This window comes from Ceratotherium simum, chromosome 3, assembly GCF_057802395.1.
Source record: "Ceratotherium simum simum isolate JZ-2026a chromosome 3, ASM5780239v1, whole genome shotgun sequence".
Classification (NCBI taxonomy): domain Eukaryota; kingdom Metazoa; phylum Chordata; class Mammalia; order Perissodactyla; family Rhinocerotidae; genus Ceratotherium; species Ceratotherium simum.
In genome coordinates this window covers 37852016-37879735 of record NC_141902.1, presented here as the reverse complement: position 1 = coordinate 37879735, position 27720 = coordinate 37852016, and the positions used below count along the sequence as shown (strand labels likewise).

The 27720-nt window shown below is 38.3% G+C and overlaps 1 protein-coding gene and 1 non-coding gene across 4 annotated transcripts in view; one reads left to right on the top strand and one right to left on the bottom strand.

The window, feature by feature from the left end:
* KNL1 (kinetochore scaffold 1) overlaps window positions 1–11852 on the bottom strand; it is a 61272-nt gene extending 49420 nt beyond the window's left edge. The window contains exons 1-5 of one of the 3 annotated variants that reach the window (XR_015550166.1): window positions 11552–11852; window positions 6146–6199; window positions 5172–5211; window positions 3891–3950; window positions 1167–1228 (exon numbers count right to left, since the gene is read on the bottom strand). Coding sequence is in view for 2 of the 3 variants with exons in the window: in XM_087425243.1 (XP_087281369.1) it covers window positions 1167–1228; window positions 3891–3950; window positions 5172–5211; window positions 6146–6180 (197 nt within the window). In the remaining variant the exon portion in view is untranslated. Of the gene's footprint in view, window positions 1–1166; window positions 1229–3890; window positions 3951–5171; window positions 5212–6145; window positions 6201–11551 lie in introns of those variants that run through there. The other 2 variants (XM_087425243.1, XM_087425245.1) reach the window with 2 other exon arrangements.
* A 175-nt stretch (window positions 11853–12027) lies between these two features.
* TRNAS-GCU (transfer RNA serine (anticodon GCU)) lies at window positions 12028–12109 on the top strand. Its single transcript has one exon. It is a non-coding gene; the product is annotated as a tRNA-Ser (tRNA).
* Window positions 12110–27720: the final 15611 nt, after the last annotated feature.

Here is a 27720-nt window from a genome sequence, read left to right as displayed (position 1 = left end):
AGTAAGTGCAATTCTGAATGAAGATATAACAATGATGACTATGCACCAGAGAACATAGAATCAGAATTCATAAAGAAGTACAACTGGAAATATAAAGAGAGAGTGAGATGCACTATCAATAAGAGACTAATTTACCTCTCTATTAAATTCATGACAGATTAAAGTGACTAAAACTATACAAGATCATAGAAAACCCAAATATCACAAGGTATAAGGTAGATATAATTGATATATATCAAATTCTACCCCTTAAATACAAAATATATCTTCTTTTCAAGTACCTATGGATCATTCACAAAAATTGATCATATACAAGATCACAAAGAAAATTTCAATAGAAATCAAAATAATGATTAACATTCTCTAATTACAATATAACTAAAAATTAATGACAACAAAATGCCCTTACCACTTATTTTTAAATTCTTTAATAAACAACTTTGGACTTCATGAGGAAATACATATATACTGCTGAACATCAAGAAAATAATCATAAAAATACTACATATAAGAATTACATTAAATTAATAAATTAACTTAGGGAGCAGTGACACCTTTATGATGTTGAATCTTTTTATTCAGAAACTTGTTATATCTTCACTTGTACAATTCTTCTTTAGCATCCTTCAGGAACGGTTTTTTCTTTATATGCTTTTATTAAATTTACAGCAACAAAATATAATGAAAAAAGACATTTATCTTCTCTCTGGTTATTATTTATGTATAGGAAATATATTGATTTCCATATATTAATTTTGGCTCCTGCTACTTATTGTCTGTAGAGGTATTTCAATAAATATTCTTGGATTTTCCTAATATACAATCATTTAATCTACAAAAGGTAATAAATTTACCCTCATCTTTCCAATGTTTGTAACTCCAATTTCTCTTTCTAGTTTATTTTTGTTGGTTAGCACCTCCAATACAATACAAACACAAATATAATACAAATAACAAAAGACATAGTTATTTTGTTCCTGACTTTAGAGGGAATGCTTTCATGTTTCTCTTTTAAGGATAATGCTGAATAACAAACTTTTAAATAACAATTCTCTAATACTTATCTAATTGAAACACAGATTATCAGAGTTAGTACCAGCATATTTGACTTAACACACAAAAAAGCATTACCTGTAACATTTTAATTATTTCTCCTTTCAACTTACTTTATAGTATCTGCAAAGCTGACTCGACGAGAGCTTTTCTTATTTCTCAAAGCATTGGATTCCTAAGGGCAGAGTATATATGTTATGATTCTTTTTTTTTTTTTTTTAAAGATTTTTATTTATTTATTTTTTTCCCCCCAAAGCCCCAGTAGATAGTTGTACGTCATAGTCGTACATCCTTCTAGTTGCTGTATGTGGGACGTGGCCTCAGCATGGCCGGAGAAGCGGCGCATCAGTGCGTGCCCGGGATCCGAACCTGGGCCGCCAGCAGCGGAGCGCGCGCACTTAACCGCTAAGCCACGGGGCCAGCCCTGTTATGATTCTTAATGAAGGTAATTAGGTCTCCAGAGTACTAGACAGAGACTAAGTCTTATTCTCAATTAATTTGATATTATTATTAATTTTGATAATTATTATTAATTTGATTCTCCAAAATATCCCAACGTAGAAGCACTTAACAAACATGAATATGATTTTCAATGTGAGTGATAAACATACTGACACAAATAACATACATTTAAGGAAGGTGATTATTGTCCCTTACTTATCTCTCTCCTTTTAAATGAATGGTTATTTCGCTGTCAAGAAGAAAGACTGGGGACAAACCAAGTGAAAAGTTGCCTGTTATGGTAACCTTACTATACTATTTTTTATTTTATTTATTTATTTATTTATTTATTTTTTTGTGAGGAAGATCAGCCCTGAGCTAACATCCAAGCTAATCCTCCTCTTGTTGCTGAGGAAGACCGGCTCTGAGCTAACATCTATTGCCAAAGCCCCAGTGGATAGTTGTATGTCATAGTTGTACATCCTTCTAGTGCTCTATGTGGGACACTGCCTCAGCACGGCTTGATGGGCAGTGCATAGGTCTGTGCCCAGGATCTGAACCGGCAAACCCCGGCCGCTGAAGCCAAGCACGTGAACTTAACTGCTACGCCACTGGGCCGGCCCGGTTTTTTTGATAGTAGCCATCCCACTGAGTATGAGGTGATATCTCATTGTGGTTTTGATTCGCATTTCCCTAATTATTAGTGATGTTGAACATCTTTTCATTATAATATACTATTTTAATTTTCCCTCATCTTCCTTAACAAGAGCAAACATTTTTACTCACATTGATATCAAACACAAAAAGCAAAAGAGAGAGAAACAAACAAAATCCAGAGAATTTTATTGTGTTAATTCTGAATATCTGAGCATAAGTCTTATTATAACAAATAATCAAGAATGTTCATCCTCTCTGTTAAGACCTTATCAGACACTACAGGTGGCCTTGAGCTTAATATGACAATACTGACATAGTAAATATTGGGACTAACAGAGACTAATGTATTTCTTTTTTAAAAAAACCCAAAATTGAAATTTGTGTGGTATATTGGAAAGAGCACTAGGCTAGAAATTAGGAGATTAGAGCTCCAATTTGAAGTCTGCCACTAACCAGATGTGTGGGCTTAGACAAAACGTTTAACCTCTTTGGACTTTATATTTCTTGTCTATAAAATGAAGGACCTAGATTCAAGATTACTGATGAGGACCTTGGTTTTAAAGCTCTTTGAGTCTATGAATGTCATTTATTCATTCAACAGTCATTGAATTTTTAAAAAATACATACACAAATACACCAGATCTGTGCTGAGTAACAGAAAAATAGTGGTGAAGGAAACAAATACAGTCTCTACTCTACTGGGGATTAATAATGAGACAGATATTAAAACAAAAAAATCCACACAAATATAAAATTCAAAGTGTGATATGAAGGAAAACTATATAAAAAAAAATAATTTAGCCTGAGAATCAGGGAATTTTTCTTTGAGGAAGTACATTTAAGTTGAGACCTGAAGGATTATTTAGAAGTTAGTAGAGAAGAGTTAGAGTTAGTAGTTAGAAGAGCTGGGTAGAGGGAAAGCATTCTAGGCAGAATGTGTGCAGAGGCCCTAATGTATTTGAGAAAGATTAGAGAGGCCAAAATAGAGAGAGCACTCAGAATTATATATCTCCAAAACTATATGCATTTCATCAATCAACAAAATGTACTGAAAGTCAACTATATACTAGGCACAATAAATTAAAAAAATACATGATAAAGTTCCCACCTGCAGGGAGTTCTCCATTTAGAATAGACATTAGTAAACAACTACAATAGAAGGTGGTAAGGGATGATTTTTTCAGAAAAGTGATACCAAAGCTGAGTTTTGAAGGACAAATAGGAATTACCAAAAAAAGAAGGCTACAGATTTATGATAAAGCAAGTATGATAAAATTTTAATTGCAGAACCTAGGTGATGACTGAGCACTGTAAAATTCTTTCTACTTCTCAGTATGTTTGAAAAAAAATTTAATAAAATGTTGGGAGAAAAAAGAATAAGGGATTAACCATTTAGACAGAGGGAACATCATATGTAAACATTTGCAGGCTTGACAGTTCATGCTTTGTTTGGGGAATAGTAAGAAGTTCCAAGAGGTAAGACATATGTGTGAGAGCGGCAAGAAAGAAGGCTGGAAAAGTAAATAGGGGTTAAAAGTCACAAATGCCAGTGTATTCAAGTGTTTGGATTTTAACCTGAAGGCCATGGGATTTTTGCTTGTACACATTCAATTGACAATGATTTATGATGTTCTCTCTTCATATAGCTAATAAAGTTCCTGACTATTGGAAATATCACTGAAAATAATCATCTATAAAGCACTTATATAAAGCTTATATATATAAAGCACTAGACTTACCTGAACTGTTTCATTCCCACTTCTGAGGTCCTGAAGAGGACTCCTTGGGGGTTTCAAAATCTAGAAGAGTTAAAATTTTTCAAAAAAATCTGGCATATCTATATATATATTTTTTTTGTGTGTGTGAGGAAGATCAGCCCTGAGCTAACATCCATTCTAATCCTCCTCTTTTTGCTGAAGAAGACTATGGGCCTGGGCTGACATCCATACCCATCTTCCTCTACTTTATATGGGACGCCACCACAGCATGGCCTGACAAGCGGTGCGTCGGTGTGCACCCGGGTCTGAACCCGGGCCACCAGCAGCGGAGCCCGCGCACTTAACCTCTATGCCACGGGGCCGGCCTCTGGCATATCTATATTTTAATAATCAGTTCATTTCAAGTTATACTATGAGCCGAAAGGTAGAGCTGCTAAATATCCTGTAAAAACCTCAAAAACTCCTCAAATTCATACTGTTCAGTGCTTTACTTTGTGGCTGGTTTAAATATTTGGCATCTATTATCTTCTCCCTGCCCACCTTCCCCAATTATTTTGCCTACTCTCATTCCATGTGGTCTGGGTAAAGCTCCACCTCGACTCTAGGATACAACATGTAGCCCTAGTCTAGAACAATCTGCACATGATATTCTCTCATCAACAGTGATTGGTTCAGGAATGAGGACGTGACCCATATCAAGATAATCAAGCTAACATGATTCAATCCTGAGTCTTTTGTTTTTTTATCTTGAGGAAATAGATTCTATTTTTCATGTAGGACTTGAACCTGGAAGCTGGGAGAGCTACATATACTGTAGTAACTATGGGGAGAGAGCCTGTCTGATAATGGAGATTACCCAGGGGAAGCAGTCAGAATAGGAAAAGTGAAAGGAAATCCTAGTACTAGCGTATTATTGGATATTGTAGTCAGTAAGTAGTACCTAAAGTCATCCCTATCTTTGGATTTTTCAGTTTTATAACCCATAAATTTTGCGCTTAATTCAGTTTGAGTTGGATTTTTTGTGTCTTGCTACAGCTTTGTACATCAGTTTAAATATATTTTTTAACAGCTCTATTGAAGTATAAATTTACATAGCATAAAATTCATAAAATTACTATGAAATTCATAAAATACAAATTCTAGTACATTTACAGAATTGTGTAACCAGGATAAATATTTGTCTTTATCCAGAGAGCAATAAGAACCAGTGGGGGTGGGATGGTGATGTCACAGTCAAAATTACTGTGGTATATAATCACTATTCAATAAAAGGTAACAATTATTGACTTAAGTGTTTCTTACTGAAGAATGTCGTCTTCTAACAGGTCTCTCTGTATTGTCGCTGAAAGAGGAAAAAAAAATTTATACACACATTGGTAAAAGACTGAATTTTCAAAAGCCATCACCACAGCATCCCTTACATGCTTTTAAATTGGCCACCACTTTCACTTAACACTTGGCATCACTTTCACTTAACAAAATTTATAAGACTTCAAATTTAGTATTTAGGAAGTCAGTGTTTAAAAATACATATTGTATACTACAAGACTTTCTCTTGAAAAAAAACCAGTAGAACATAATTTACCGTAATTACAGAGGTACAATTATAATATAAATGGGCTATAAATCAAGAGACTCTAGTTCTGGTTTTACTACTGTGTGATTTTTAGACCAGGTTTTGAAAATTCAAATCCCTATGGAGGCCAAATAGATAATTTAGAACGTGCAAGAAAAACAGGTGGCGTTGAAACTACAATGGAAAGTTCCTGCCTGGTCTAAAAGTTACAGCTATTACACTGCTCAGGTTAGTTGTTGCCAAGCAAAAGTATAAGCCCAGTGTTGCCACACTTGATTTTTCAAGAGAAGCTGAAAATCTAACTGTTGTACGAAATCTTGAGATTTTGAAATTTTGGCAACTAATTCAAAAATTAAAAAACATTGTTGAGGAAAAAAAAAATTAGGTCTATAGGCTGTAAACAGGCCACCAGTTTGTGAGGCCAACTCTAGACAAATCATTTCATTTCCTTGGGCCTCAATTTTCTCATCCTTAAATTGAAGAGATGGGAGGTGGTCTCTAAAGTCCCTCTCAGTTTTGACTCTAGATGAGTTTATACAAAGACATGGCAAGCAGGGCGATGACTTTGTAACATTTACTTCTTTTCCCTGGAACAGAATGGAAAAAGATTTCAGAAGTTATCAAATAGGTGTTACTAGTAGGAAAAGTATCTTTCTCTGATAAAAAGTTGAATGTTTTCAGTTGCATTGCATGAACTTACTTTTCTTCATTAGCCTCTGAAGACATCCCATCCATTTTTGAAGAAAAATTTTTTCTGTAACAAATACACAATATTAGAAAAGGTGAGAAAGAAGGAAGAGAAAGTACAGTCTATGAAGAGATAAGAGCAGAATTGTGACTTCAGGATTACTTTCTGGGGAAGACCAAAAAAAGGAAGGAAAAGCTACACTATGAGGCTATAAAACATGAGAAATTTTGAGGAGTTTAAACTACTCTGTTATAATTAATGCTTCTGGAAAATTCTCATATTCAAGATAAAATCAGTGACCAACTCTGATTGGGATGATATATACATTAATGGTTCAAATAAAAATTCACCCTAGCTTATAAGAGCTTATGGATCACATAAAAATTCAACCTCAAAATGAAGCCAATTAGACATCAAAATACAATGGATTTGCATAATATGCATACTTTTATGAAAATTCAACTATAAATACTCAGCAAAAAAATTTTAAGACAGAAAAATAACATTTTAAATAGTGCAGCTGATTATGCTTACAATTCCACTCAATGAGCATTTGTCTTGGAAAGACTGTGAAATAAAAGGCATAACCTGAAGTTTCCTCAATTGGTCTCAGTTCCTACCTACCTGTAACTAAGATAAATTTTCACTTTATGCATTAACTTTAGAACCTCACCCCTAGGTAAGAAAAAATTCCATTGCAGATTTCAGAAAACAGAATAGCTAGAGATTTTGACTCAACAATCTTAGCATTTCTACCATAACACTAAATTAATACCATATACATAAACTGTTAGAATCAATGTTCTTACTTTTAGCAGTAAGTAAAAAAAAAAACAGGTACTTAGAAGATATCTTATTTTACATGCTTTCATCATACATAACAAAAGCCAAATTAGGGAACAATTCTTCAAAATGAACATGAACTTCATACTGAAATAAAAGTCTGCTTATTTTTTATTATCAATTTATTCAATTAGCTATCAATATAGACAAGATGATGGGCATCTTCTAGGATTTGATCTATGACCCTCTCCTTTTGTTCTTCATCACTTGATCAGTCGGCTTACCCATTCTTCTAGTTTCACTTACCTCCTGTTCACAGATAACACTCATTATGTAGTTAAAACAATATTTTTGATTTTTAAATTTTAGCTTTTATGTACACAGTATAAGAAGTTGATTTTACAAGATCGGTTTTTTAAAATAGCAGCTCCCTGCACTTCAATAGCCTCCTTCCCAAAAGCAACCACTGTCACTACTTTAAGCTAATTATTCTGTATTTAAAGAAAGTTCTCAAGCCAGCCCTGATAGCCTAGTGATTCAAGTTTGGTGCTCACTGCTTACGCAGCCAGGTTTGCTTCCGGGTGGCGGAACCACACAACGTATCTATCAGCTGCCATGCTGTGGTGGGGGCTCACATAGAAGAACTAGAATGACTTACAACTATGATATACAACCACGCACTGGGGCTTTGGGGAGGGAAACAAAAAAAAGCAAGCTCTCTTTTCTGCAATGACCTCTATCTCACATATACACACACACATACCCCCCCATTTCTCAGACAAATACAGTACAAGAAAAGAAAGATTACATGCCAATTTCACTAGCATAAATACAAAAATCCTAAATAAATAGCAAAAAGGAGCCAGCAATTTGTAAAAAGGATAATATATCATGGTCATGTTGGTTTTATTCCAGAAATGCAAAACTGGTTTAACATTAGAAAATCAATTGTACAATTCACCATACTAACAGATCAAAAGGGAAAAATCATTTGATCATATCAACAGATAAAAAAAAAGTTTGATGAACTTTAACATCCTTTCATATTTAAAAAAAGAAAAACTTGGCAAACTAGGAATAGAAGGTAAATTCCTTAATCTGACAAACAGTATCTATTTAAAAAACTGACAGCAAATATCAACTTAATGATGAAACTCTAAAAAATTTCCAAGATCAAACAAGTAAGACAGCTATTTCCACTTCTATTCAATCCACCAACAAGTCTTAGTAGCTCTATTCCAAGTATATATTCCAAATCCATTCACTTCTATCTTCAATGCCACCACCATAGTTCAAGCTACCATCATCTCCCATGTAGAATACTGCAGTATTCACGTCACTGGTCTCCCTGCTTTCACTCTTATCCCCTTACAGTCCTTTATCCACATAGTAGGCAGTTATCTTCTTAAACATAAATCACATTTAAGACATTCTCCTACTTAAAACTCTTCAATGGCTTTCCATTGTACTGAGAATAACCTCTTCACCAAGACCTACCAAGCTCTACAACATCTGGTCCCTGCTAGCCTCTCACACTTTATACTTCATCTCATACCACTGTCTTCCTCAATCACTACACTAGTCACACTGGCATTACTATTCCTGCATACACAAAGTGCTTTCCTGAGTCACTGAATTTATATTTGCTATTCTCTCTTGCTAAGAAAGTCAAGAAAAGCACTCTTTGCAGCACTGTGTATGTCTCCTCTGTAGCATTACCACAACTGTAAGTTAAAAATCTGTTACGTAAATTAATTACTCCTGTTATCTTCCCCAACTACCCTTGCCCCAACAGCAAACTCCATGAGAATAGGGCTAGTGTCTCTTATGTTTACTGTTATATTCTGAGAACCTACCACAGTGCTTTGTAAATAATAGGAGCTCAATAAATATCTGCTGAATGAGTAATTAAGAAACAATTCTTTAAAGTTACCTTTATGATCACCCACTTGCAATATTCTCCTTTTGGGAATATTTTCAAATTTAGTGACATATTCACAGATAAAAATATTAAATATTATCAAGTCAGGATCACCTAAACATCTTCACTGAAATAGTCATTGAAGCCAAAATATAATGATGTACATCTGAAATTTACACAATGTTATAAATCAATGTGACTTCAATAAAATAATTAAAAAAAAAAACTACCTCCCCCAAAAGAAACAGTCAGTGAGCATCATTCTTGTCTAAGGTGCAGATCAGCTGGCACTTAACTAGTGATGAGATTCAAAGCTTATTGAAGCCCCCTTTTTAAAATACTCTATTTATTACATAACTGTAAGTTCCACCTTCAAGAGAAATATGAGACCTTAGATCTTCACATTAAGCCTTATTCGTAAAATGCGGTAATGGTGGAACGCTTGATCACTGACACATTAATTGACTACTGACTGGTTCCAAAACTGTGCACCTGGCACAACACATGGGTGCTACAGCATACTCATAGAAGTGTCCGGGGATATTTTAAATTTTTGAGAGAAACAGCAATTCTTGACATCTGTCAGGCACTGTAGGCACACACAGTAGGCACTGTGTGAACTACTATCTCAAAATAGTACCTATTCACATTACATTAGTTTTGATAAAATATTATTGCAAAGCTGGATTTTTGGCAGATGCTGTGATATAAAGCAAGTACTTTTTATCAATGTGGTACAGGAAATGAGGGTGGCAGTGTTCAATCTGATTCCAAGACTTGAGAAGTTGTGCAGTGTTCAACAGGCACACATATTCAATTAGTAGACAACTGTGATTATTTAAGGACAAAATTAAAATATTACCTTTTCCTTCAATTTATACATATTATTTTTTTCAAATGGCTACTAAGTGGTTAGGACATAAATTTATTTCAACTTAATAACAACTTTTAAGTTGTTTGGACCTAACTATTTAACATAAATGGAACTGTTAGGTATTTCTTTCGGCCTAAGGGCACCAAGAGCCAAGAAAGTTTGGGAACTACTAATCTAAATAATCCAGAGGTCTGCCAACTGCAGCTACTGGGCCAAATGAGACCTTAAAAGTGTTTTTTTAATATTTTGAATGGGTGGTAGAAAACAAAACACAACAAAAAAGAATATGTGACAATGTCCACAACCACGTAGTCTGCAAATATTCGCTATCTAGCTCTTTGTCTACTCCTGCATTCACACTACAAATATCTAGAGTTAACATATTCCATAGTGTCCAATGATATAGGCTCTAGGCCTATGCTGCCCAATACAGTAGCTATTTAAATTTAATTAAAATAAAATTTAAAATTCAGTTCTTCATTCACAATAGCCACATTCCAGGTGCTCTAGTCACATGACTAATGGGCACCCTGTTGAACACTGCAGATACAAAACATTACCATTACCACTGAAAGCTTTATTGGACAGCACTGTTCTACTATCAATATCTAGAGTATCTTCTACAGTCTCATACTTAGCATCAAACACATCATTAATACCACTCCATTAATACCACATTTTTACTCAGTTTACATTTGTCATCCTGTAAACATTTCCAGCCACTCACATAGTCAAAAATTATAGTGTTTTGAACAGAACCTTTAATCAGCAAAATCTTACAATACATTAACTCCTTATCTCCGTATTCTTGCAAGTGCCACCTCAAATGCCACTTTCTCCATGAAGCCTCCTTTAGTCTCCATTGCCAAAAGCATCAAATAATCTCTCCTTTCTCCGTGCTCCCATACTACTTTACAATGTCCTATAATCCTCTACATTGTATTGTATTATCGTTATTTGTGTATCTTAATTATTTCTCTTTCTGGACTGTGAGCTCCTCTAGATTAGGGACTCTGAATCCGCTCCCAACCCTAGGACAAGACAACAAGGAACCCAATAAACAAATGAGGAATTCAATTGATTCAATTCAATTGAATGAAAACTTCAATCTTAACATCCAGAGTGAGCTCCGCTTTGGTCTTGTCTGTCATATCTCTATAAACTTATCTTTAAAATTCCAATCAGCAATTAATGTTTTTTCCTTAAACTCTAGCATTGAGATAAACAGCAAGAAAAGGGTCCTTAACTCTGAACTAATAATGGACAGAGGAAGATTTTTTAAAACTCATTTGTGGCGTACCAATACTGGCTTTATTTGTTAATGTTAATTTTTTGCAGGAAACCAAAAGTCTGCTCAGTGCTGCCAGCACTCCGACCAGACCCGGTAAATAAGCCACGGCAAGCCGCGAGTTTAAAACCACTGATCGCTGTCACTTCATTTACAGCTAAGACAAGACTGAGTCAGAAACACAAGCAGCGGGGAGCTCCCCAGGGGAGAGCGGCAGAGGTACGAGGAGGAGGCCGGGCCCTGACAGAAGATGGCGGGGCGCGGCGGACCCGGACGCCGAGAGCCGCGGACAGGCAGTCCGAGCCGGCCGGGCGAGGGGTCCAGGCGGCTGGAGAGGTGCTAGGCAGGCGGCCGGCGGCACAATGTGCAGGCCGAGGTGAGGAAAGCAAGCGGCCTGCACCCGGGGAGAAGCGTCTACTCTGGGCCCGGCGCTTTCGGAAGCCGCCGGGCTGAGGGAGCGTCCCCGACCTCCCGCCGCGGGGCCTTCAGAGCGCTCAGACAATACCTAAAGCCCCCCCCCCAGAAGCCCAGAGCGAGAGTCATTCTCTTTACCCGCCGCAGCCCAACTGCTTCACAAATTCTCTTCAGACTTGTTTGGGGTGCGCGCGCCCCTCAGACCAGGGCCTCACCGCCGCCGCTCCTCTTCACCTCACAACGTCCAGACGGCCTCAGTGAAGTATTCAAATCTAACCGCCTAGCTGGTGCGCATGCGCAAAGCCGCTTTACGCGTCGGCTCCGCCCCTTAGACTCCAGAGCCGCCCCATTCCTAAGACTGCTTTAATCAAACTTCCTTTCCAGCCTAGATGCCAATTTTATTTCCTTTAAGGTTATCTCTTTTCTACCGGGTTTTCCTTTATCCTTCCCCATTGCAGATCCCCCTTATCATGGGAGCGGCCATCTTCTTTTGATCGTTTGCTGTAAGAAATGATCGGATCTTTGCTTCCGTACAAAATGGCGGCCTCCATAACATTGCGTCACATCCCCCTAGTATTACTCCCTATAGCTACCAGGAAGAGGTAGGCTTCTGGGATGAGGTGGCCGAGTGGTTAAGGCGATGGACTGCTAATCCATTGTGCTCTGCACGCGTGGGTTCGAATCCCATCCTCGTCGAAAGGAAGCTCTGTCTTTTTTTTTTTTTCCCCCCCCTCCGCCTTCAGATTTGAAATTTATTCGCGGAGTGGAAATAGTTGAATATTCCAGTTATGATATACTAGTCAACTTAGCACCATCAATCTCAGGTTTGAGATATGTGAAAGACAGCTTTTGGAGCGTTCTGACTTCACAGATAAAAGAGAGGGAAAGAGACATCAGAAAATGTCTATGCTGGATTTAATTTATGTTTATATGAAGTAAACAGCGCATAGAATTCCACGATTATTACCATCCTCATATGTTCCATCCTCATATGCTTGTCTGCTCCATATTAATTAACCGAGCACTTGATTGAGGGGTCTCAATTATTCTGGACTCTTAACTCAGGGTTTTTAATTCGTACCTGTCCTTACTGTGAAATATGAGCTTTCACTTCAAAAGCTACCGAGAGACGCAGTGTTCAGGATTCTCTTCCAGCCTCCAGTAGGCTGCAAGTGCTCAAGAAAAGTATACACTGGGAAACATTAAACAGATGTTGACTGCATGTAGAACCTTGGTAGTAGTATCTAGAAGCCAAACACTGAAGACCTGAAACATGGCTACCTTCCCAGCGGAGAAGAAGGTGTTAAATCGTCTCTTGGATTTAAGCAGAGAGGCAGGAACAGGGAGCAGAAAAAGAATAGATTTCCCTCTTGAAAGGTCATCAGGCAGATTCATTCAACTCACATTTAACAACCTTTATTTATCCAGTATTTATTATCCACAGGCACCACATGAATTACGTCACTTTAACTCACCATTACCCTAGGATCATGATAGACATTTTTATTAGTCCATTTTGCAGATGAGGACGCTGCAAGATAAACTTGCCCAAGGTTATACAGCTTTTCCATAATTGCAGAGAGGGCAGTGTTACCCAAATCTGTCGAACTCTGGTGGCTTTTAACCACCATCCCATACCGCGCTGGAGATTGGTAAACATCGCTCCTTAATCCTTTACGTTAGTGGTTTACACATTCTCTCCGCACCGCACGGTACCCCAGAGCCTGGCGCCTGACAGGTGCTTCAGCAAGGCAGTAGCCCCTGCTCAGCTGGCTCCACTGGCTTCTCGCTCTTAAATCCAAATCCATGGGCTGAAGGCTGCGAGTCACCCCAGCACCTGTCTTCAGCCTTGCCTCCGATGTATTTGCCACCCGGCTGCTAGGAAGGGTTTCTATCCGGGTGCTACTCACCCCCAAGGGGTCCATGGATAGAATTCAGTTGGTTATTTAGTTGGGGAAAAAATTGCATCTTTATTTTCACTAATCTCTAATTGAAAGCACTTCCTTCAATAAAGATAAGCAACAAACTGCAGTAATGTTAACCTACCTGTGATTTTGTCACCAATAGAAATCTCAGATATTTTTATACCACATTACTGTTATTGCTTTATGCTCATCACTACTTCAAAATAATGGTAGTTATTAGACTTGCCATTAGATCTTGTAATGTTATGCATTCATAAAGAAGTACATACATTATTATATCACAGATTTTAAGAAATATTTTGATAACTGTATTCTAATGTAATCGGTTGCCTTTGTATTCCAACAAACTTAATTTTATGCATTTTAAGACAATATTCTGAGAAGGGACCTATAGGCTTCACCAGACTCCCAAAGAGGTCTATGTCACAAAAAAGGCTAAGAGCCCCTGAGGGACTTTTCTAAAGTTCCCTCAAGACACTGAATCAACTTTTCCTGAACCGGGTGCCAAGACCTTTGCAGATGCTGTCCCTATTCTTCTCCCTGGAACATGCTCCCACTCCCTCACACCTCCTTCCCATCCACCTCTGCCTGGCTGGCTCCTGCTCCTTCTTCAGAGCTGTTTAGATGTCATCCCCATCAACAAGCCTCCCCTAACTCGGCAACCTGCAGCTCCTTCTTAGATTTCCCTCAACTAGTCCCTGTGCTCTCTCCCGCTTGTGGGCCTTTGCACCCCTCCTAGATGCTCCTGTGGCTCCCTGGGTTTTCCCCAGCACTTGCCAGACTATTTATACCGCCCATTAGTGCTGCAACCCTCTCAAGACCGGCAGGGCTGCATCATTTTTCTGAGTTTTGCCTGCTTCTTACAATGATGACTTCGTATAGAAAATTGATAAGGTCTATCAATGTGTCCAGTCTCTACAAATAAAAAATAAGTGGATTATTTTCTCAAAGGAAAATCTTCAGCTGTAGAAGTTCGGAAAACACAAAGCACTGAAAATGTCTAGAGGAAAAAAAAAAAAAGAAATTGTGAGTGGAAGCTTACTTTTGTATTCTTCAGTTCTTTACCTGTTTTCATGCTTAGTTCATTTGTGGTTTCTTTCATATGAAATTGCAGTAGGACTTGTTATGGCAGACCCAGTTTTTTGCATTTTTATGATCTTTTGATCTGTAAGAACAGTGTTTATTTTACCCTTTCTAAGAGAATCAAAAGAATCAACAACATGCTAGATTATTTAAAAGCCCAGGAAAAAAAATGCTTGGATTAGTAGTAATGGAAAAAGAAATTTAAAAGCTAAGGCAGTAAAAGAGTTAGAGGCGCCGTCTACTGGGGCAGCTGCAACTGTAAAACTTGGACAAGACAGTTCTATAGGAATGGCGGCTTCGTTTCGAAAGATCCCGGTTACTTTCCAAAATTTGTCAACAAACCACAGCTCAAGGAAACCATTCTTCATCGACACCGGGGTTCTTCACAAGTCCTATCCTGAACTATCACAGGACTTAATCTCTGGAAAGAACCATTGCACTGTCAAACGCATTACCAAGCTATTGCAGCTCTCTTACTACTTCAGTGCCAGGAAATGGGTCTTCATTCTCTGAGTCCAGCTTCAGGAAGACCCATCCTGTCCAGAGAATGAGGTGCTCTGGGAGGAACAGTCCAATGTTTAGCTGGTGATAATCTGCACCCCAGGCAGGCCCATATGTGTCAGCAGCCCTTATATGATGTAGCTCTGAAGGAAGAATTGAAATCCAATAAATTTTTTTCTGTACCTACAGTTTGTTTCTTAACTCTCACAAGAAAAACTCAGACCCTGGGCTGCAAGACTCGCAAAGATTGATTTGAGAGGCAGGCAATGACAGAAGTGAGTTCTGTTTGTTCCTTACCATTAGGAAGTGTGGTCCCACTGGAGAACCATCTCCAGGAAGAAGGTCATGACAAGGCCTGGAGAGGTTCAAGAATAAATCCAGGCATTCTCAGAGAGTCTGCAACACCAACCCAAAACATTTTTCTTTGCTCAAATCATTCTCTGAGCTGCATGCTATCATGTGAAAAACATTGACTTTGCTATAACAGCTCTGGGAATATCTGCTGAGCTGAAAACAAAATAATTTTTTCATGTGAAAAGTCAATAGAGTAAAAACTGAAATCTAGTTTATACTAACCTTGCTTAGGAAAGATAAAGTGAATAAACACCAATAGACGAGGAGAAATGGGGAATAACACTTGTGATATCCCATGCTTTGTACGTTCTGCTGAGATAGCTATATACAACAACAGTTGTATAGCAAGAACCAATTACACCTTTCCTTCTCATCACATTGAGGAGGAGCAATGTCTCAGATTTCAAATTTCAAATTTTCATTTGAAATCTCCAAAATGAGGTAAAACTGAGTCAAACCCAATTCCAATAGGGTGAAGTTAATAGATGAAGGCAAGACCTGAGGACATGACCCATGATTCCATGGAGTTAGAAACAGAAGTAATAATTTCTTTTTTGATTGTGATACTATGGGCTAGTAAATTTTTCATACTTCTCTTTGGGCTAAATAAAAGGTCAATGACTCTGGGCACTTTTTCCCCTCTGGCTTTCTCAAAGATTCTGATTTTCTTGAATATTCTTATCTGAACATTTTGATTTATATTTATCAATTCTAGATAAAATACCTTCAGTAAATGCTTAGAAGTGTTATTGATGGACAAATGAAGGCTGCATTTGTTCTGGACTATGACAGCATATAGAGTGATAAAAACAGACCATTAAAAAGTCCAAGTCATTTCAATGATCAATTTTCTGTTGATAGCTGATACTCATAGCTATGGATTTAATATTCTGATTTTTAACATCTTGAATGACACAGAAACTTGACATCTGAAAAAAATCTTTTTTTCTTTCAGCCTTTAAAAAATTGAGATAGCTCCTTGACAATGGTTTCTATGTAGTCACTGAAAAGATCACTTCCAATCAACTCTCCTTTCAATGACTGTCAGTAATCATTTTTTGGTATAATCTAGCAAGTAACAGAGGCAGCCTTTATTTTAGCCCATGATGCAGGACTTTAAAAATAAATTTTTTTTGGCTTAAACAACAGAACTCCAACAATTCTGGAGACTAGAGTCTGAGATCAAAGTGTCAATAGAGTTGGTTCCATCTGAGGGCTGTGAGGGTGAATCTGTTCCACACCTCTTTCCTAGCTTCTAGTGGTTTGCTGGCAATCTTTGGCTTGTAAAATTCTTAATCCTTACAATTTTGCCTCACTTCTGATTCTGGAAGATGTAGCTTTTAGGATTAGATATAAAGCTATTCTTTTAAAATTCTTAACCTACCTTAACTTCAACATTTAGAATGTTGGAAAGTTTACAAGAAAAAAGAACTAGAAAAATTGCATCATTTATTACTTACTTGAATTACTGAAGTATTTTCAAGAATCTCATGTCTAGGTGCCGTGGTAAGGAAGTGTTAGAAAATGCAAGGCACAGGGCTTTCTTTGTGTCTGAGAGTATGCCATATCTAGACTACTAAAGCCATACGCTGCTTTTAGATCCCTCAGTTCTTTTATGATAAGGAAGCAGTATTTGAATCTGCTAAGATATATTAAAGTGGTCAGTCACTTTTGCAAATTATTATATATTGCTTATCATTATAGTCTCCAAAATACCAAACATATGGTGTCCTCTTTCCATCACTGATAAAAGTGACCATGGTCTAGGTACTTAGGAATGGTACCCAACAGCTGCATGGAGGTCGAGCAGACCTTAGGAGTTGTGCAGTGGGTGACTAAAAGAGGAGAGTCACTATTTCAGAGGTAATCAAAGATAAAAAACAAAAAACGAAGAGAGAGATCTTTTAACATTTTTTATTTTAAAAATTTTATCTTGAAAGATATCATATAAGGAGACTATACATACATATGTAATATATTGTGTACATACAGTTTAAAAGAACAATAAAACCAATGCTATGTATACATGACCCAGTTTAAGAACAGAACATTACCCGCACATTTGAAGCTTCCTGTGTGCCCCTCCCTGCTGGGATCCTCCCAAAAAAGAGATAACTACTTACTGAATTTTGTGTTAATCATCCTCTTGCTTTTCTTACCAAATATGCATGTATAGATCCCTGAAAAATGTTTTGTCTTGTCTGTTTTTGAATTTTATATAAATGGAATCATATTATATTTATTCATCTGTGCCTGCTTTCACTCAACATTGTTTTATTCATATAATTCATTCATTTTCACTGCTGCTTAGGATACAATTGTCTGAATATACAGTTAGATGTCCATTCTCTTATGGATGGATAGTGTGGTTGTCTCTAGTTTTTTGCTATTACAAGAATGCTGTGCGGGCCGGCCCCGTGGCTTAGTGGTTAGGTGTGCGCGCTCCGCTACTGGCGGCCCGGGTTCGGATTCCGGTCACGCACCGACACACTGCTTGTCTGGCCATGCTGAGGCGGCATCCCACCTACAGCAACTAGCAGGATGTGCAGCTATGACATACAACTATCTACTGGGGCTTTGGGGAGAAAAAAGGAAAAAAACGAGGAGGATTGGCATGGATGTTAGCTCAGGGCTGATCTTCCTCACACACAAAAAAAGAATGCTGCTGTGAATGTTCTTACACATGTCTCCTGGGGTAGATGTACAAGTGTTTCTCTAGGTATATAGCTAGAAGTGGAATCATTGGTTATGTGCATGTTCAACTTCACTAGGCAATTTTTAACTTTTTGATGTGGTTAATGGCTGATAAAAATGTTGCAGTTTTGAAAACATGGACAAGCTTCAAATGAAAGGAAGAGAGTACATAGAGGGTTTGAGGAGAAGAAAACAATGGTCATAATCATAGACAATACTGTTTACCATGTGCAAAGCAAGTGTTCTAAGCAGAATGAGTGCCTTGCTGATGATACCTCTGACTACAGTAAACTTATCCATCCAAAACCTGGTTACATTCCTTAGGCTTCTCTGCTTCCATCTTTGGTTTTCAATAATCCTATGTTCTAGAAAATCCTCAGTCCTGAGGACCAGTGATCCAAAGCCTGAAGAGGCTCTGAAATGAGCCCATTTTCTCTAAAGCCTTTGGGAACAAAATCCACTGAGCAAATCTCCATTGAGAGATGTAGACATTCCAGGAAACTCATGGTTCCAACACACAACTGGAACTAAAGCCAACCTTGAAAATGCAGCTGTCTGACCAGATGTCTCAGTCACAACATTCAGCTGTCTCTGCCTCTCACGCTACTTACTGGAGGGAATGAAAATTGGTATAATATTTTTGGAGGGCAGTTTAGTATTACCTATCAATCAGTATTTAAAACTATTGATACCATAATTACACTAAATATTTGTTCTACAGAAACACTGGTACAAGTGAGAAAGGATATAAGCATGTTCACTACACTTCGTAATAACGAAAAATTGCAAACACCTAAAATTCCACCAATAGGGGATGGATTAAATTATAGTGTAGTCACACAATGGAATACAATGCAGCTATTAAAAAAGATGTCCTAGAGAAAAGCAAGTTGGGGAACAATTTGTATGGCATGATCCTATTTTTATTTAAAAAATACATATAGATTTTATGTATCTAGGAAAAGAAAACAGCCAGGAAGGAGACTGTTTAATTATTAATAGTGGTTACCTCGAGAATAGGGGTAAGGAGAGCAGGGGCTATAATAAGAATTAAAATTTTTTAAAGGATATCATTTTACAAGGGGAAAAAACACATTCAAGCAGAGCCAATTGTTAACTACAGGAAAGATCAACAGGATTCAACCTGAGCTCAACCTGAGCAACCTGGGCAATACCTTTTTCACGGGTTTTATATACATACCCTAGCACTTAGCACAGCATTTGACTGACGCAGAGACCAATTACTTGACTAGTATTTGCAAGGTGGAAGAACACACACACACACACACAAACACATAACCTGTTTTTTTTTTTTTTTTTTTTGGTGAGGAAGATCAGCCCTGAGCTAACGTCCATGCCAATCCTCCTCTTTTTGCTGAGGAAGACTGGCCTTGGGCTAACATCCGTGCCCATCTTCCTCCACTTTATATGGGACGCTGCCACAGCATGGCTTGATGGGCAGTGCATCAGTGTGTGCCTGGGATCCGAACCGGGGCCACCAGCAGCTGAGCACGCACACTTAACCGCTAAGCCACAGGGCCGGCCCGCACATAACCTGTTTTTAAATGTCTGCAGACTAATGGAGTCATTGCAGTCAGAGACTCTTGTTTGTTTATTTTTTTTTTTTTAAACACCATGCATTTATTTTTTATGTATTTATTTTTTTGTGAGGAAGATCAGCCCTGTGCTAACAACTGCCAATCCTCTTCTTTTTTTGCTGAGGAAGACTGGCCCTGGGCTACCAAACCTCCTCTTTTTTTGCTGAGGAAGACTGGCCCTGGGCTAACGTCGGTGCCCATCTTCCTCCACTTTATATGGGATGCCGCCACAGCATGGCTTGCCAAGCAGTGCGTCAGTGGGCCCCCGGGATCCGAACTGGAGAACCCCTGGCCGCCGCAGCGGAACGCGCGCACTTAACGGCTTGCACCACTGGGCTGCCCCCCGCCCCCCAGAGACTCTTGTTTTAATAGAGACTCTGAATCAATTTTACTCAATAGAACTTAGTGTGATGATGGAAATGTTCTGTATCTGTGCTGTCCAATATGGTAGCCATTAGACCAAGTGGCTTTGAACATTGGAAATGTGGCTAGAACAACTGAATAATTGCATATTAAATTTTATTTAATTTTAGTTAATTTAAAAATAGCCACATGTGGCTAGTATTGGACAGTGCAGATTTGAAGGATCTGGTGAAATATATAGACTTTCCTCAGAAAAATACACACATACACAAAATTTTGCATACATTTCAAGAGATCCAGGGACTCTTTCAAGCCCATCCATATGTCCTTACATCAGGAACCTGTGAAGCTGACTAAAAGGAGAATAAGATAAACAAGACCAGAGAGGGAAAGAAAACAGGCAAAGGCTAACGCTCCATTCAGAACCCTAGAAGGCAACAGACTAGGTATGGAGGTCTGTTGCCTCCCTCCTCCTCCCATCACACAGAACATTTACCTCACTGTATATTAACTATTTACTGGTCTTCCCCACATTATGCTGTACACTGCAGACTGTATACTCCATAAGAGCAGAGGCCACATCTATCTTATTCACCATTACATACCTAGAACCTATGTAAACCTAGCACACAGTCGGCACTCAAATGTCTCCTGAGTGAATGAGTTTTACCAGGCATCTGATTCTTGCCAGTCCTAGAAAACCAGAGATCCTGGGTTAAGAAGGGTCTCAGTGATAAGGGGAGTTGGCTGGCTCATGAGAGATAGAGCTAGAGTTTTCACAAATTTGAGCAGACACTCAGATCCATGAGAATCTTGTCTCACCCAGGCTGTTCCCTTGCCTTGTAGTTGAGTCCCTTGTTGATATACAAACCATGCAAAGACTTCAGTAGTCAGTGATAGTGAGCCATACGCTGTGACCAGAAGGCTAAATATCCCCAAAGCCTTTCTCCTTGGGTGTCTTCTCCTGTCTTCTCTAGCTCTGGAACGTTGCCCCTCTATCTGAAATCCCTCTCATGTCTCTATTGGCAAATTCTAACTGATTGTTAAATGCCTCTTCCTCTGGGAAATCTGTGCTGGCACTTCCAGACAGAATTATGCCATATATTCACTGGTCCCCTTTGTATTTTGCACATTCCATCACGTGTGCTTTACCAAGGCCAGGCCTAGTCATTCATTTCTGTATCCTAGCATTAAATAATGTTTGCTGTATAATAGGTGGTTAACAACCAGTATGGACCACTGAAAGAATATAAATTTAATTGCTTTTCCCCACCCACACTATGACTGCTCAGTATGTGTTGGTCAAAGGTTATAGATTAGGTGTTAATAAGCATGTCTTGGGGGCCGACCCCGTGACGTAGCGGTTAAGTGCGTTAAGTGCGTGAGCTCTGCTGCTGGAGGCCCGGGTTGGGATCCTGGGCGCGCATTGACGCATTGCTTGTCAGGCCATGCTGTGGCGGCCTCCCACATAAAGTGGAGGAAGATGGGCATGGATGTTAGCTCAGGGCCAGTCTTCCTCAGTAAAAAGAGGAGGATTGGCATGGATGTTAGCTCAGGGTTGATCTTCCTCACACACACAAAAAAATAAGCCTGTCTCATTCACCCTGAAGGAGTCTGAAAACAAAAACCCAGACTTCTCTTTATGGGTACTCCAAAGAAACAGGAAGTACATGACAGATATATAACAGAAGGAACAGAAAGGAGAAAGCTTCTGCCTGAACAGAAGTGAAAGGGCTGTCCAGGCAGAAATGCAGGGCAAGAAACAAGCAGTGAGAACATCCTCAATATGGTAAAGGGAATTTACGAAAAGCCCACAGCTAACATCATACAATGGTGAAAGATTGAAAACTTTCCCCCTAAAGATGCCCACTTAAGCTATGCTACTTCTATTCAACATTGTACTGGAATGACAATGAGATATCCAGAGCAATTAGACAAAAAAAGAAACAAAAGGCATCCAAATAGGAAAGGAAGAAGTAAAATTATCTCTTTTTGCAGATGACGTGAAAAAAAATACACACAGGGCCGGCCCCGTGGCTTAGCAGTTAAGTGCCCGCCCTCCGCTGCTGGCGGCCTGAGTTCAGATCCCGGGCGCGCACCGACACACCGCTTCTCCAGCCATGCTGAGGCCGCGTCCCACATACAGCAACTAGAAGGCTGTGCAACTATGACATACAACTATCTACTGGGGCTTTGGGGGAAAAAAATAAATAAATAAAAATTAAAAAAAAAAAGAAAAGAAAAAAATACACACACACTTTAAGAATCCACAAAAAAAACTATTAAGCTAATAAAGTCAGCGGAGTCATAGGATACAAAATCGACACAAAAAAATCAGTTGTAATTCTATACACTAGCAATGAATAATCCAAACATGAAATTAAGAAAACAATTCCACTTAAAATAGCATCAAAAAGGATAAAATACTTAGGATTAAATTTAACCAAGGAGGTACAAGACTTGTACACTGGCAATGACAAAACATCGCTGGAAGAAATTTAAAAAGACCTAAGGGCTGGCTCCGTGGCTTAGCAGTTAAGTGCTCGAGATCCACTGCTGGCAGCCTGGGTTCGGATCCCAGGCGTGCACTGACGCACCGCTTCTCCAGCCATGCTGAGGCCGCGTCCCACATACAGCAACTTGAAGGATGTGCAACTATGAATTACAACTATCTACTGGGGCTTTGGGGGAAAAATAAATAAATAAATAAATAAATAGTTTAAAAAAAAAAAAAAAAGACCTAAAAAAATAAAAAGATATCCCATTTTCATGGATTGGAAAACTTCATAGTGTTAAGATGGTAATACTACCTAAAAACAACGTACAGATTCAATGCAATCCCTATCAAAACCCTATCAGCCTCACAAGCAACAAAAGCAAAAATAGACAAATGGGACTACATCAAACTAAAACTTTTGTGGATCAAAGGACGTAACCGACAGAACAAAAAGGCAACCTATTGAATGGTAGAAAACACTTGCAAATCATATATCTGATAAGGAGTTAACATCCAGAGTATGTAAAGAACTCCTACGATTCAACAACAAAAAATCAAATAATTCGATTAAAAATGCACAAAGACTTGAATAGACATTTCTCTAAGTGATATACAAATGGCCAAGAAGCATATGAAAAGATGCTCAACGTCACTAATCATGAGAGAAATAAAAAATCAAAACTACAATGAGATATCACCTTATACCCCTTAGGATGGCTACTATCAAAAAAACAGAAAACAAGTTTTCTTGTTTTGGTGAGGATGTGGAGAAATTGGAACTCTTGTGCATTGTTGATAGCATTGTAAAATGGTGCAGCTGCTATGGAAAAAAGTATGGAGGTTCCTCAAAAAATTAAAAATAGAAATACCATATGATCCATCAATCCCATTTCTGGATATATACCCAAAAGAATTGAAAGCAGGATCTTGAAGAGATATTTGCATACTAATGTTCATAGCAGCACTATTCACAATAGCCAACAGGTGGAAGCAGCCCATGTTCATCAACAGATGAATGGATAAACAAAATGTGATATATATACATATATATGTATATATAAAATGAATATCATTCAGCCTTAAATAGGAAGGAATCCTGTGACAAGTTACAACATGGACGAACCTTGAGGACATTATGCTAAGTAAAATAAACCAATCACAAAAAGACAAAAACTGTGTGATTCCACTTATATGAGGTATCTAAAGTAGTCAAATTCATAGAAACAGAAAGTAGAATAGTGGTTGCAGGGCCTGGGGGGAGAGGGAGTTGTAGTTTAATGGGGATAGAGTTTCAGTCATGCAAGACGAAAATGTTCTGGGGATCTGTTTCACAGCAATGTAGATATACTTAACACTACTGAATTTTATACTTAAAAACAGCTAGGATGATAAATTTTATGTTTATGTGTTTTTCATAAAAAATTAATAAAAATTAATTTTGAAAATCCCATCAGCCTTTTTTGCAGAAATGGAAAAGTTTATCCTAAAATTCATAAGGAATTGCAAGGAACCTGAATAACCAAAACAGTCTTGAAAAAGTTGGAGGACTCACAGTTCCTGATTTCAATACTTACTACAATCTATGGTAATCAAAAAAGTGTGGTACTGGTATAACAGACAGAGAGATCAACGGAATAGAATCAAGAGTCCAGAAATAAAAGCCATACATCTATGGTCAATTAATTTTCTACAAGAGTGCCAAGATCACTCAATGGGGAAAGAATAGTCTCTTCAACAAATGGTGCTGGAATAACTGGATATCCACGTGTAAAAAAATGAAGTTGGACCCCTATCTCACATATACAAAAATCAACTCAAAATGGATCAAAGACCTAAATGTAGGAGCTAAAGCTATAAAACTCTTATAAGAAAATATAGGGGTAAATCTTCATGACCTTGGATTTGCCAATGGATTCTCAGATATAACCCTCAAAGCACAATCAACAAAAGAAAAAATAAATTGGATTGCATCAAAATTAGAACTTTCGTCAAAAGCACAGATGACAAAAGCAAAAATAGACAAGTGGGACTACATCAAACTAAAAAGCTTCTGCACAGCAGAGGAGACAACAGAGTGAAAGGCAACCTATGGAATGGGAGAACATATTTGCAAACCATATATCTGATAAGATGTTAATGTTCTAAATATGTAAGGAACTCCAACTCTATAGCAAACAAACAACCCAATTTTAAAATGGGTAAAAGATTTGAATAGATATTTTTCCAAAGAAGATCTACAAATGGCTAAAGGGTATATGAAAAGATGTTCAATATTACTAATTATCAAGGAAATACAAATCATAACTACCATGAGATATCACCCTCACACCCATTAAGATGACTACTATAAAAAAATATAAGTGTTGGCAAGGATGTGGTGAGATTGGAACCTTTGTACACTGTAGGTGAGAATGTAAAATGGTGCAGTTGCTATGGAAAACAGTATGGAGGTTCCTCAAAAAATTAAAAACAGAAATACGATATGATTCCGCTGAAGGAAACCAGAATGTCACCCCAAAGTATGCCTCTTTGACATAAAAATTATTTTGAACTGAAGGCAATTAAGAAGCAGCAAACCCAGAAAAAGCTCCCTTTTTTCTGCCCAAAGGCAGGATATAAATTCTCCTTTTACTGGAGACTCTCTTACTAGCCCAGATACAGCACCAGAGGAATCTGCAAACAAATCTTACTCCATTAGTTACCTCCCACATATTTACCTTCCCAGTTTGCAGCCCTTGGAAGCCTAAAATTGCTTTCCTTTGTCCTGTCATTTCTCTACAAATTTATTGTTCTTTGTTGAAGACACTATGCTAGGTGGGATTCTAAGCCACCATTTTGAGTTCTTTTGGTTACATTTCTCCTGTGTAATGTGTGCCACACCTGTTAATAAACTGTTTTTCTCTTGTTAATCTGTCTTTTTGTTAAAGAGTCCCAGCTGAAAACCTAAGATGGATAGAGGTAACGTTTTGTCTCCCCTACACAGCAGTCCCACTGCTGGGTATTTATACAAAAGAATTGAAATCAGGATATCAAAGAGATGTTTGCACTCCCACGTTCACTGCAGTATTCTTCACAATAGCCAAGATGTGAAAACAACCTAAATGTCCATCAACAGATGAACGGATAAAGAAAATGTGGTATATACGCACAACGGAATATTATTCAGCTTTTAAAGAGGGCATTCTGCCATATGCAACAATATGGATGAAACTTGAGGACATTATACTAAGTGAAATAAGCCAGTCACAGAAGGACAAATACTGCATAATTCCACTTACATGAGATATTGTGATATTGTGATTTATAATAAAAAATATATTTGATCTTCATTCCTGGCACAGACACCTAAAAATCTTGGAATTTCCTAAATGATTAGAGTGATAAAAGTGTCTTTTGTTATTTATAACATGCCTTTTCAATCACACTAGAGTTTACATTAATGTGGTGACTTTTGGAAAGCCCTGAAGGATGGGGACCTGTTGCCAGGGGAACCAACCCTATGATCAGAGGGGAGAGGTGAGGGGCTGGAGATCAAATAAACAATGGCCAATGATTTAATCAATCATGTCTAAGTAACGAACCCTCCATAAAAATCCTAAATGACTAGATTCAGAGAGTTTCCAGGTTGGTGAACAAGAAGGCATCCACGTGCCAGAGTGTTACACCCCAAGCTCTATGGGGTCAGAAGCATCTGTGCTCAGGACCTTTCCAGACCTTGCCCTAAGTAGCTCTTCATCTGGCTGTTCATTCATATCCATTAATATCCTTTGTAATAAACCAGTAATCTACTAAGTAAACTTTTCCTGAGTTTTGTGAACCATTCTAGTAAATGATTGAAACTGAGGAGGGGTTTGTGGGAACCTCTGAGTTATGGTTGGTCAGAAGCACAGGGGATCACCTGGACTTGTGATTAGCAGCTGAAGTGAGGGGCAGTCTTGTGGGAATGAGCCCTTAACTTGTGGGATCTGAGCTATCTCCAGGTAGATAGCTGGAGTGTCAGAATTGAGTTCAATTGCAGGACACCTAGCTGGTATCAGAGAATTGCTTCGTGTGGGGAAACCTCCACACATTTGAAGTAGAGTATTCTGTAAGTAGTGAGTCAAGGAAAATGACTTTTTCTTTTCAGGTACCTAAAATAGTCAAACACACAGAAGCAGAGAGTAAAATGGTGATATCAGGGGTTGGGGTCAGGGGGAATTGGGGAATTGCTATTCAATGGGCATAAAGTTTCAGTTACGCAAGATGATTAAGTTCTAGAGATCTGTACAACACTGTGCCTATAGTTAACAATACTGTATTGTACACATAAAAATTTAAGGGGTAGATCTCATGTTAAGTGTTCTTACCACAACAAAAAAAATTAAAACTTTTGTGAATCAAAGAATAATGTCAATAAGATGTATAGACAACTTACAGAATGGGAGAAAATATTTGCAAATCATACCTGATAAGGGTCTTGTATCCAGAATATATAAAGAACACTTATAACTCAACAACAAAAAGACAAACAACCTAATTTAAAAAATGGGCAAAAGGGGGTCGGCTGGGTGGCATAGTGGTTAAGTGCACGCGCTCCGCTTTGGTGGCTAGGAATTTGCAGGTTCGGATCCCGGGCGCGCACTGACGCACTGCTTGTCAAGCCATGCTGTGGTGGCATCCCATAGAAAGTAGAGGAAGATAGGCACGGATGTTAGCCCAGGGCCAATCTTCCTCAGCAAAAAGAGGAAGATTGGCATCGAATGTTTGCTCAAGGCTAATCTTCACACACACACAAAAAAAAAAATGGGCAAAAGACTTAGACATTTCTCCAAAGGAGATATATCAGTGGCCAACAAGCACATGCAAAGATGCTCAACATTATTTGTCAACAGGGAAATGCAAATCAAAACCACAATGAGATAACACTTCACCTCCACTAGGCTGACTATAATCAAAACAACAGAAAATAACAGGTACTGGTGAGGATGTGGAGAAATTGGAACCTTTGTGTGTTGCCAATGGGAACGTAGTATGGCTCAGCTGCTGTGGAAAACAATTTGGTGATTCCTCAAAAAGTTAAACATAGAATTACCATGACCCAGCAATTCCATTCCTTAGAATATACTCGAAAGAACTGAAAACACATATTCAATCAAAAACTGGTATACAGGGCCGGCCTGGTGGCTTAGCGGTTAAGTGCACGCGCTCCACTGCTGGCAGCCTGGGTTCGGATCCTGGGCGCGCACCGACGCACCACTTCTCCGGCCATGCTGAGGCTGCGTCCCACACACAGCAACTAGAAGGATGCGCAAC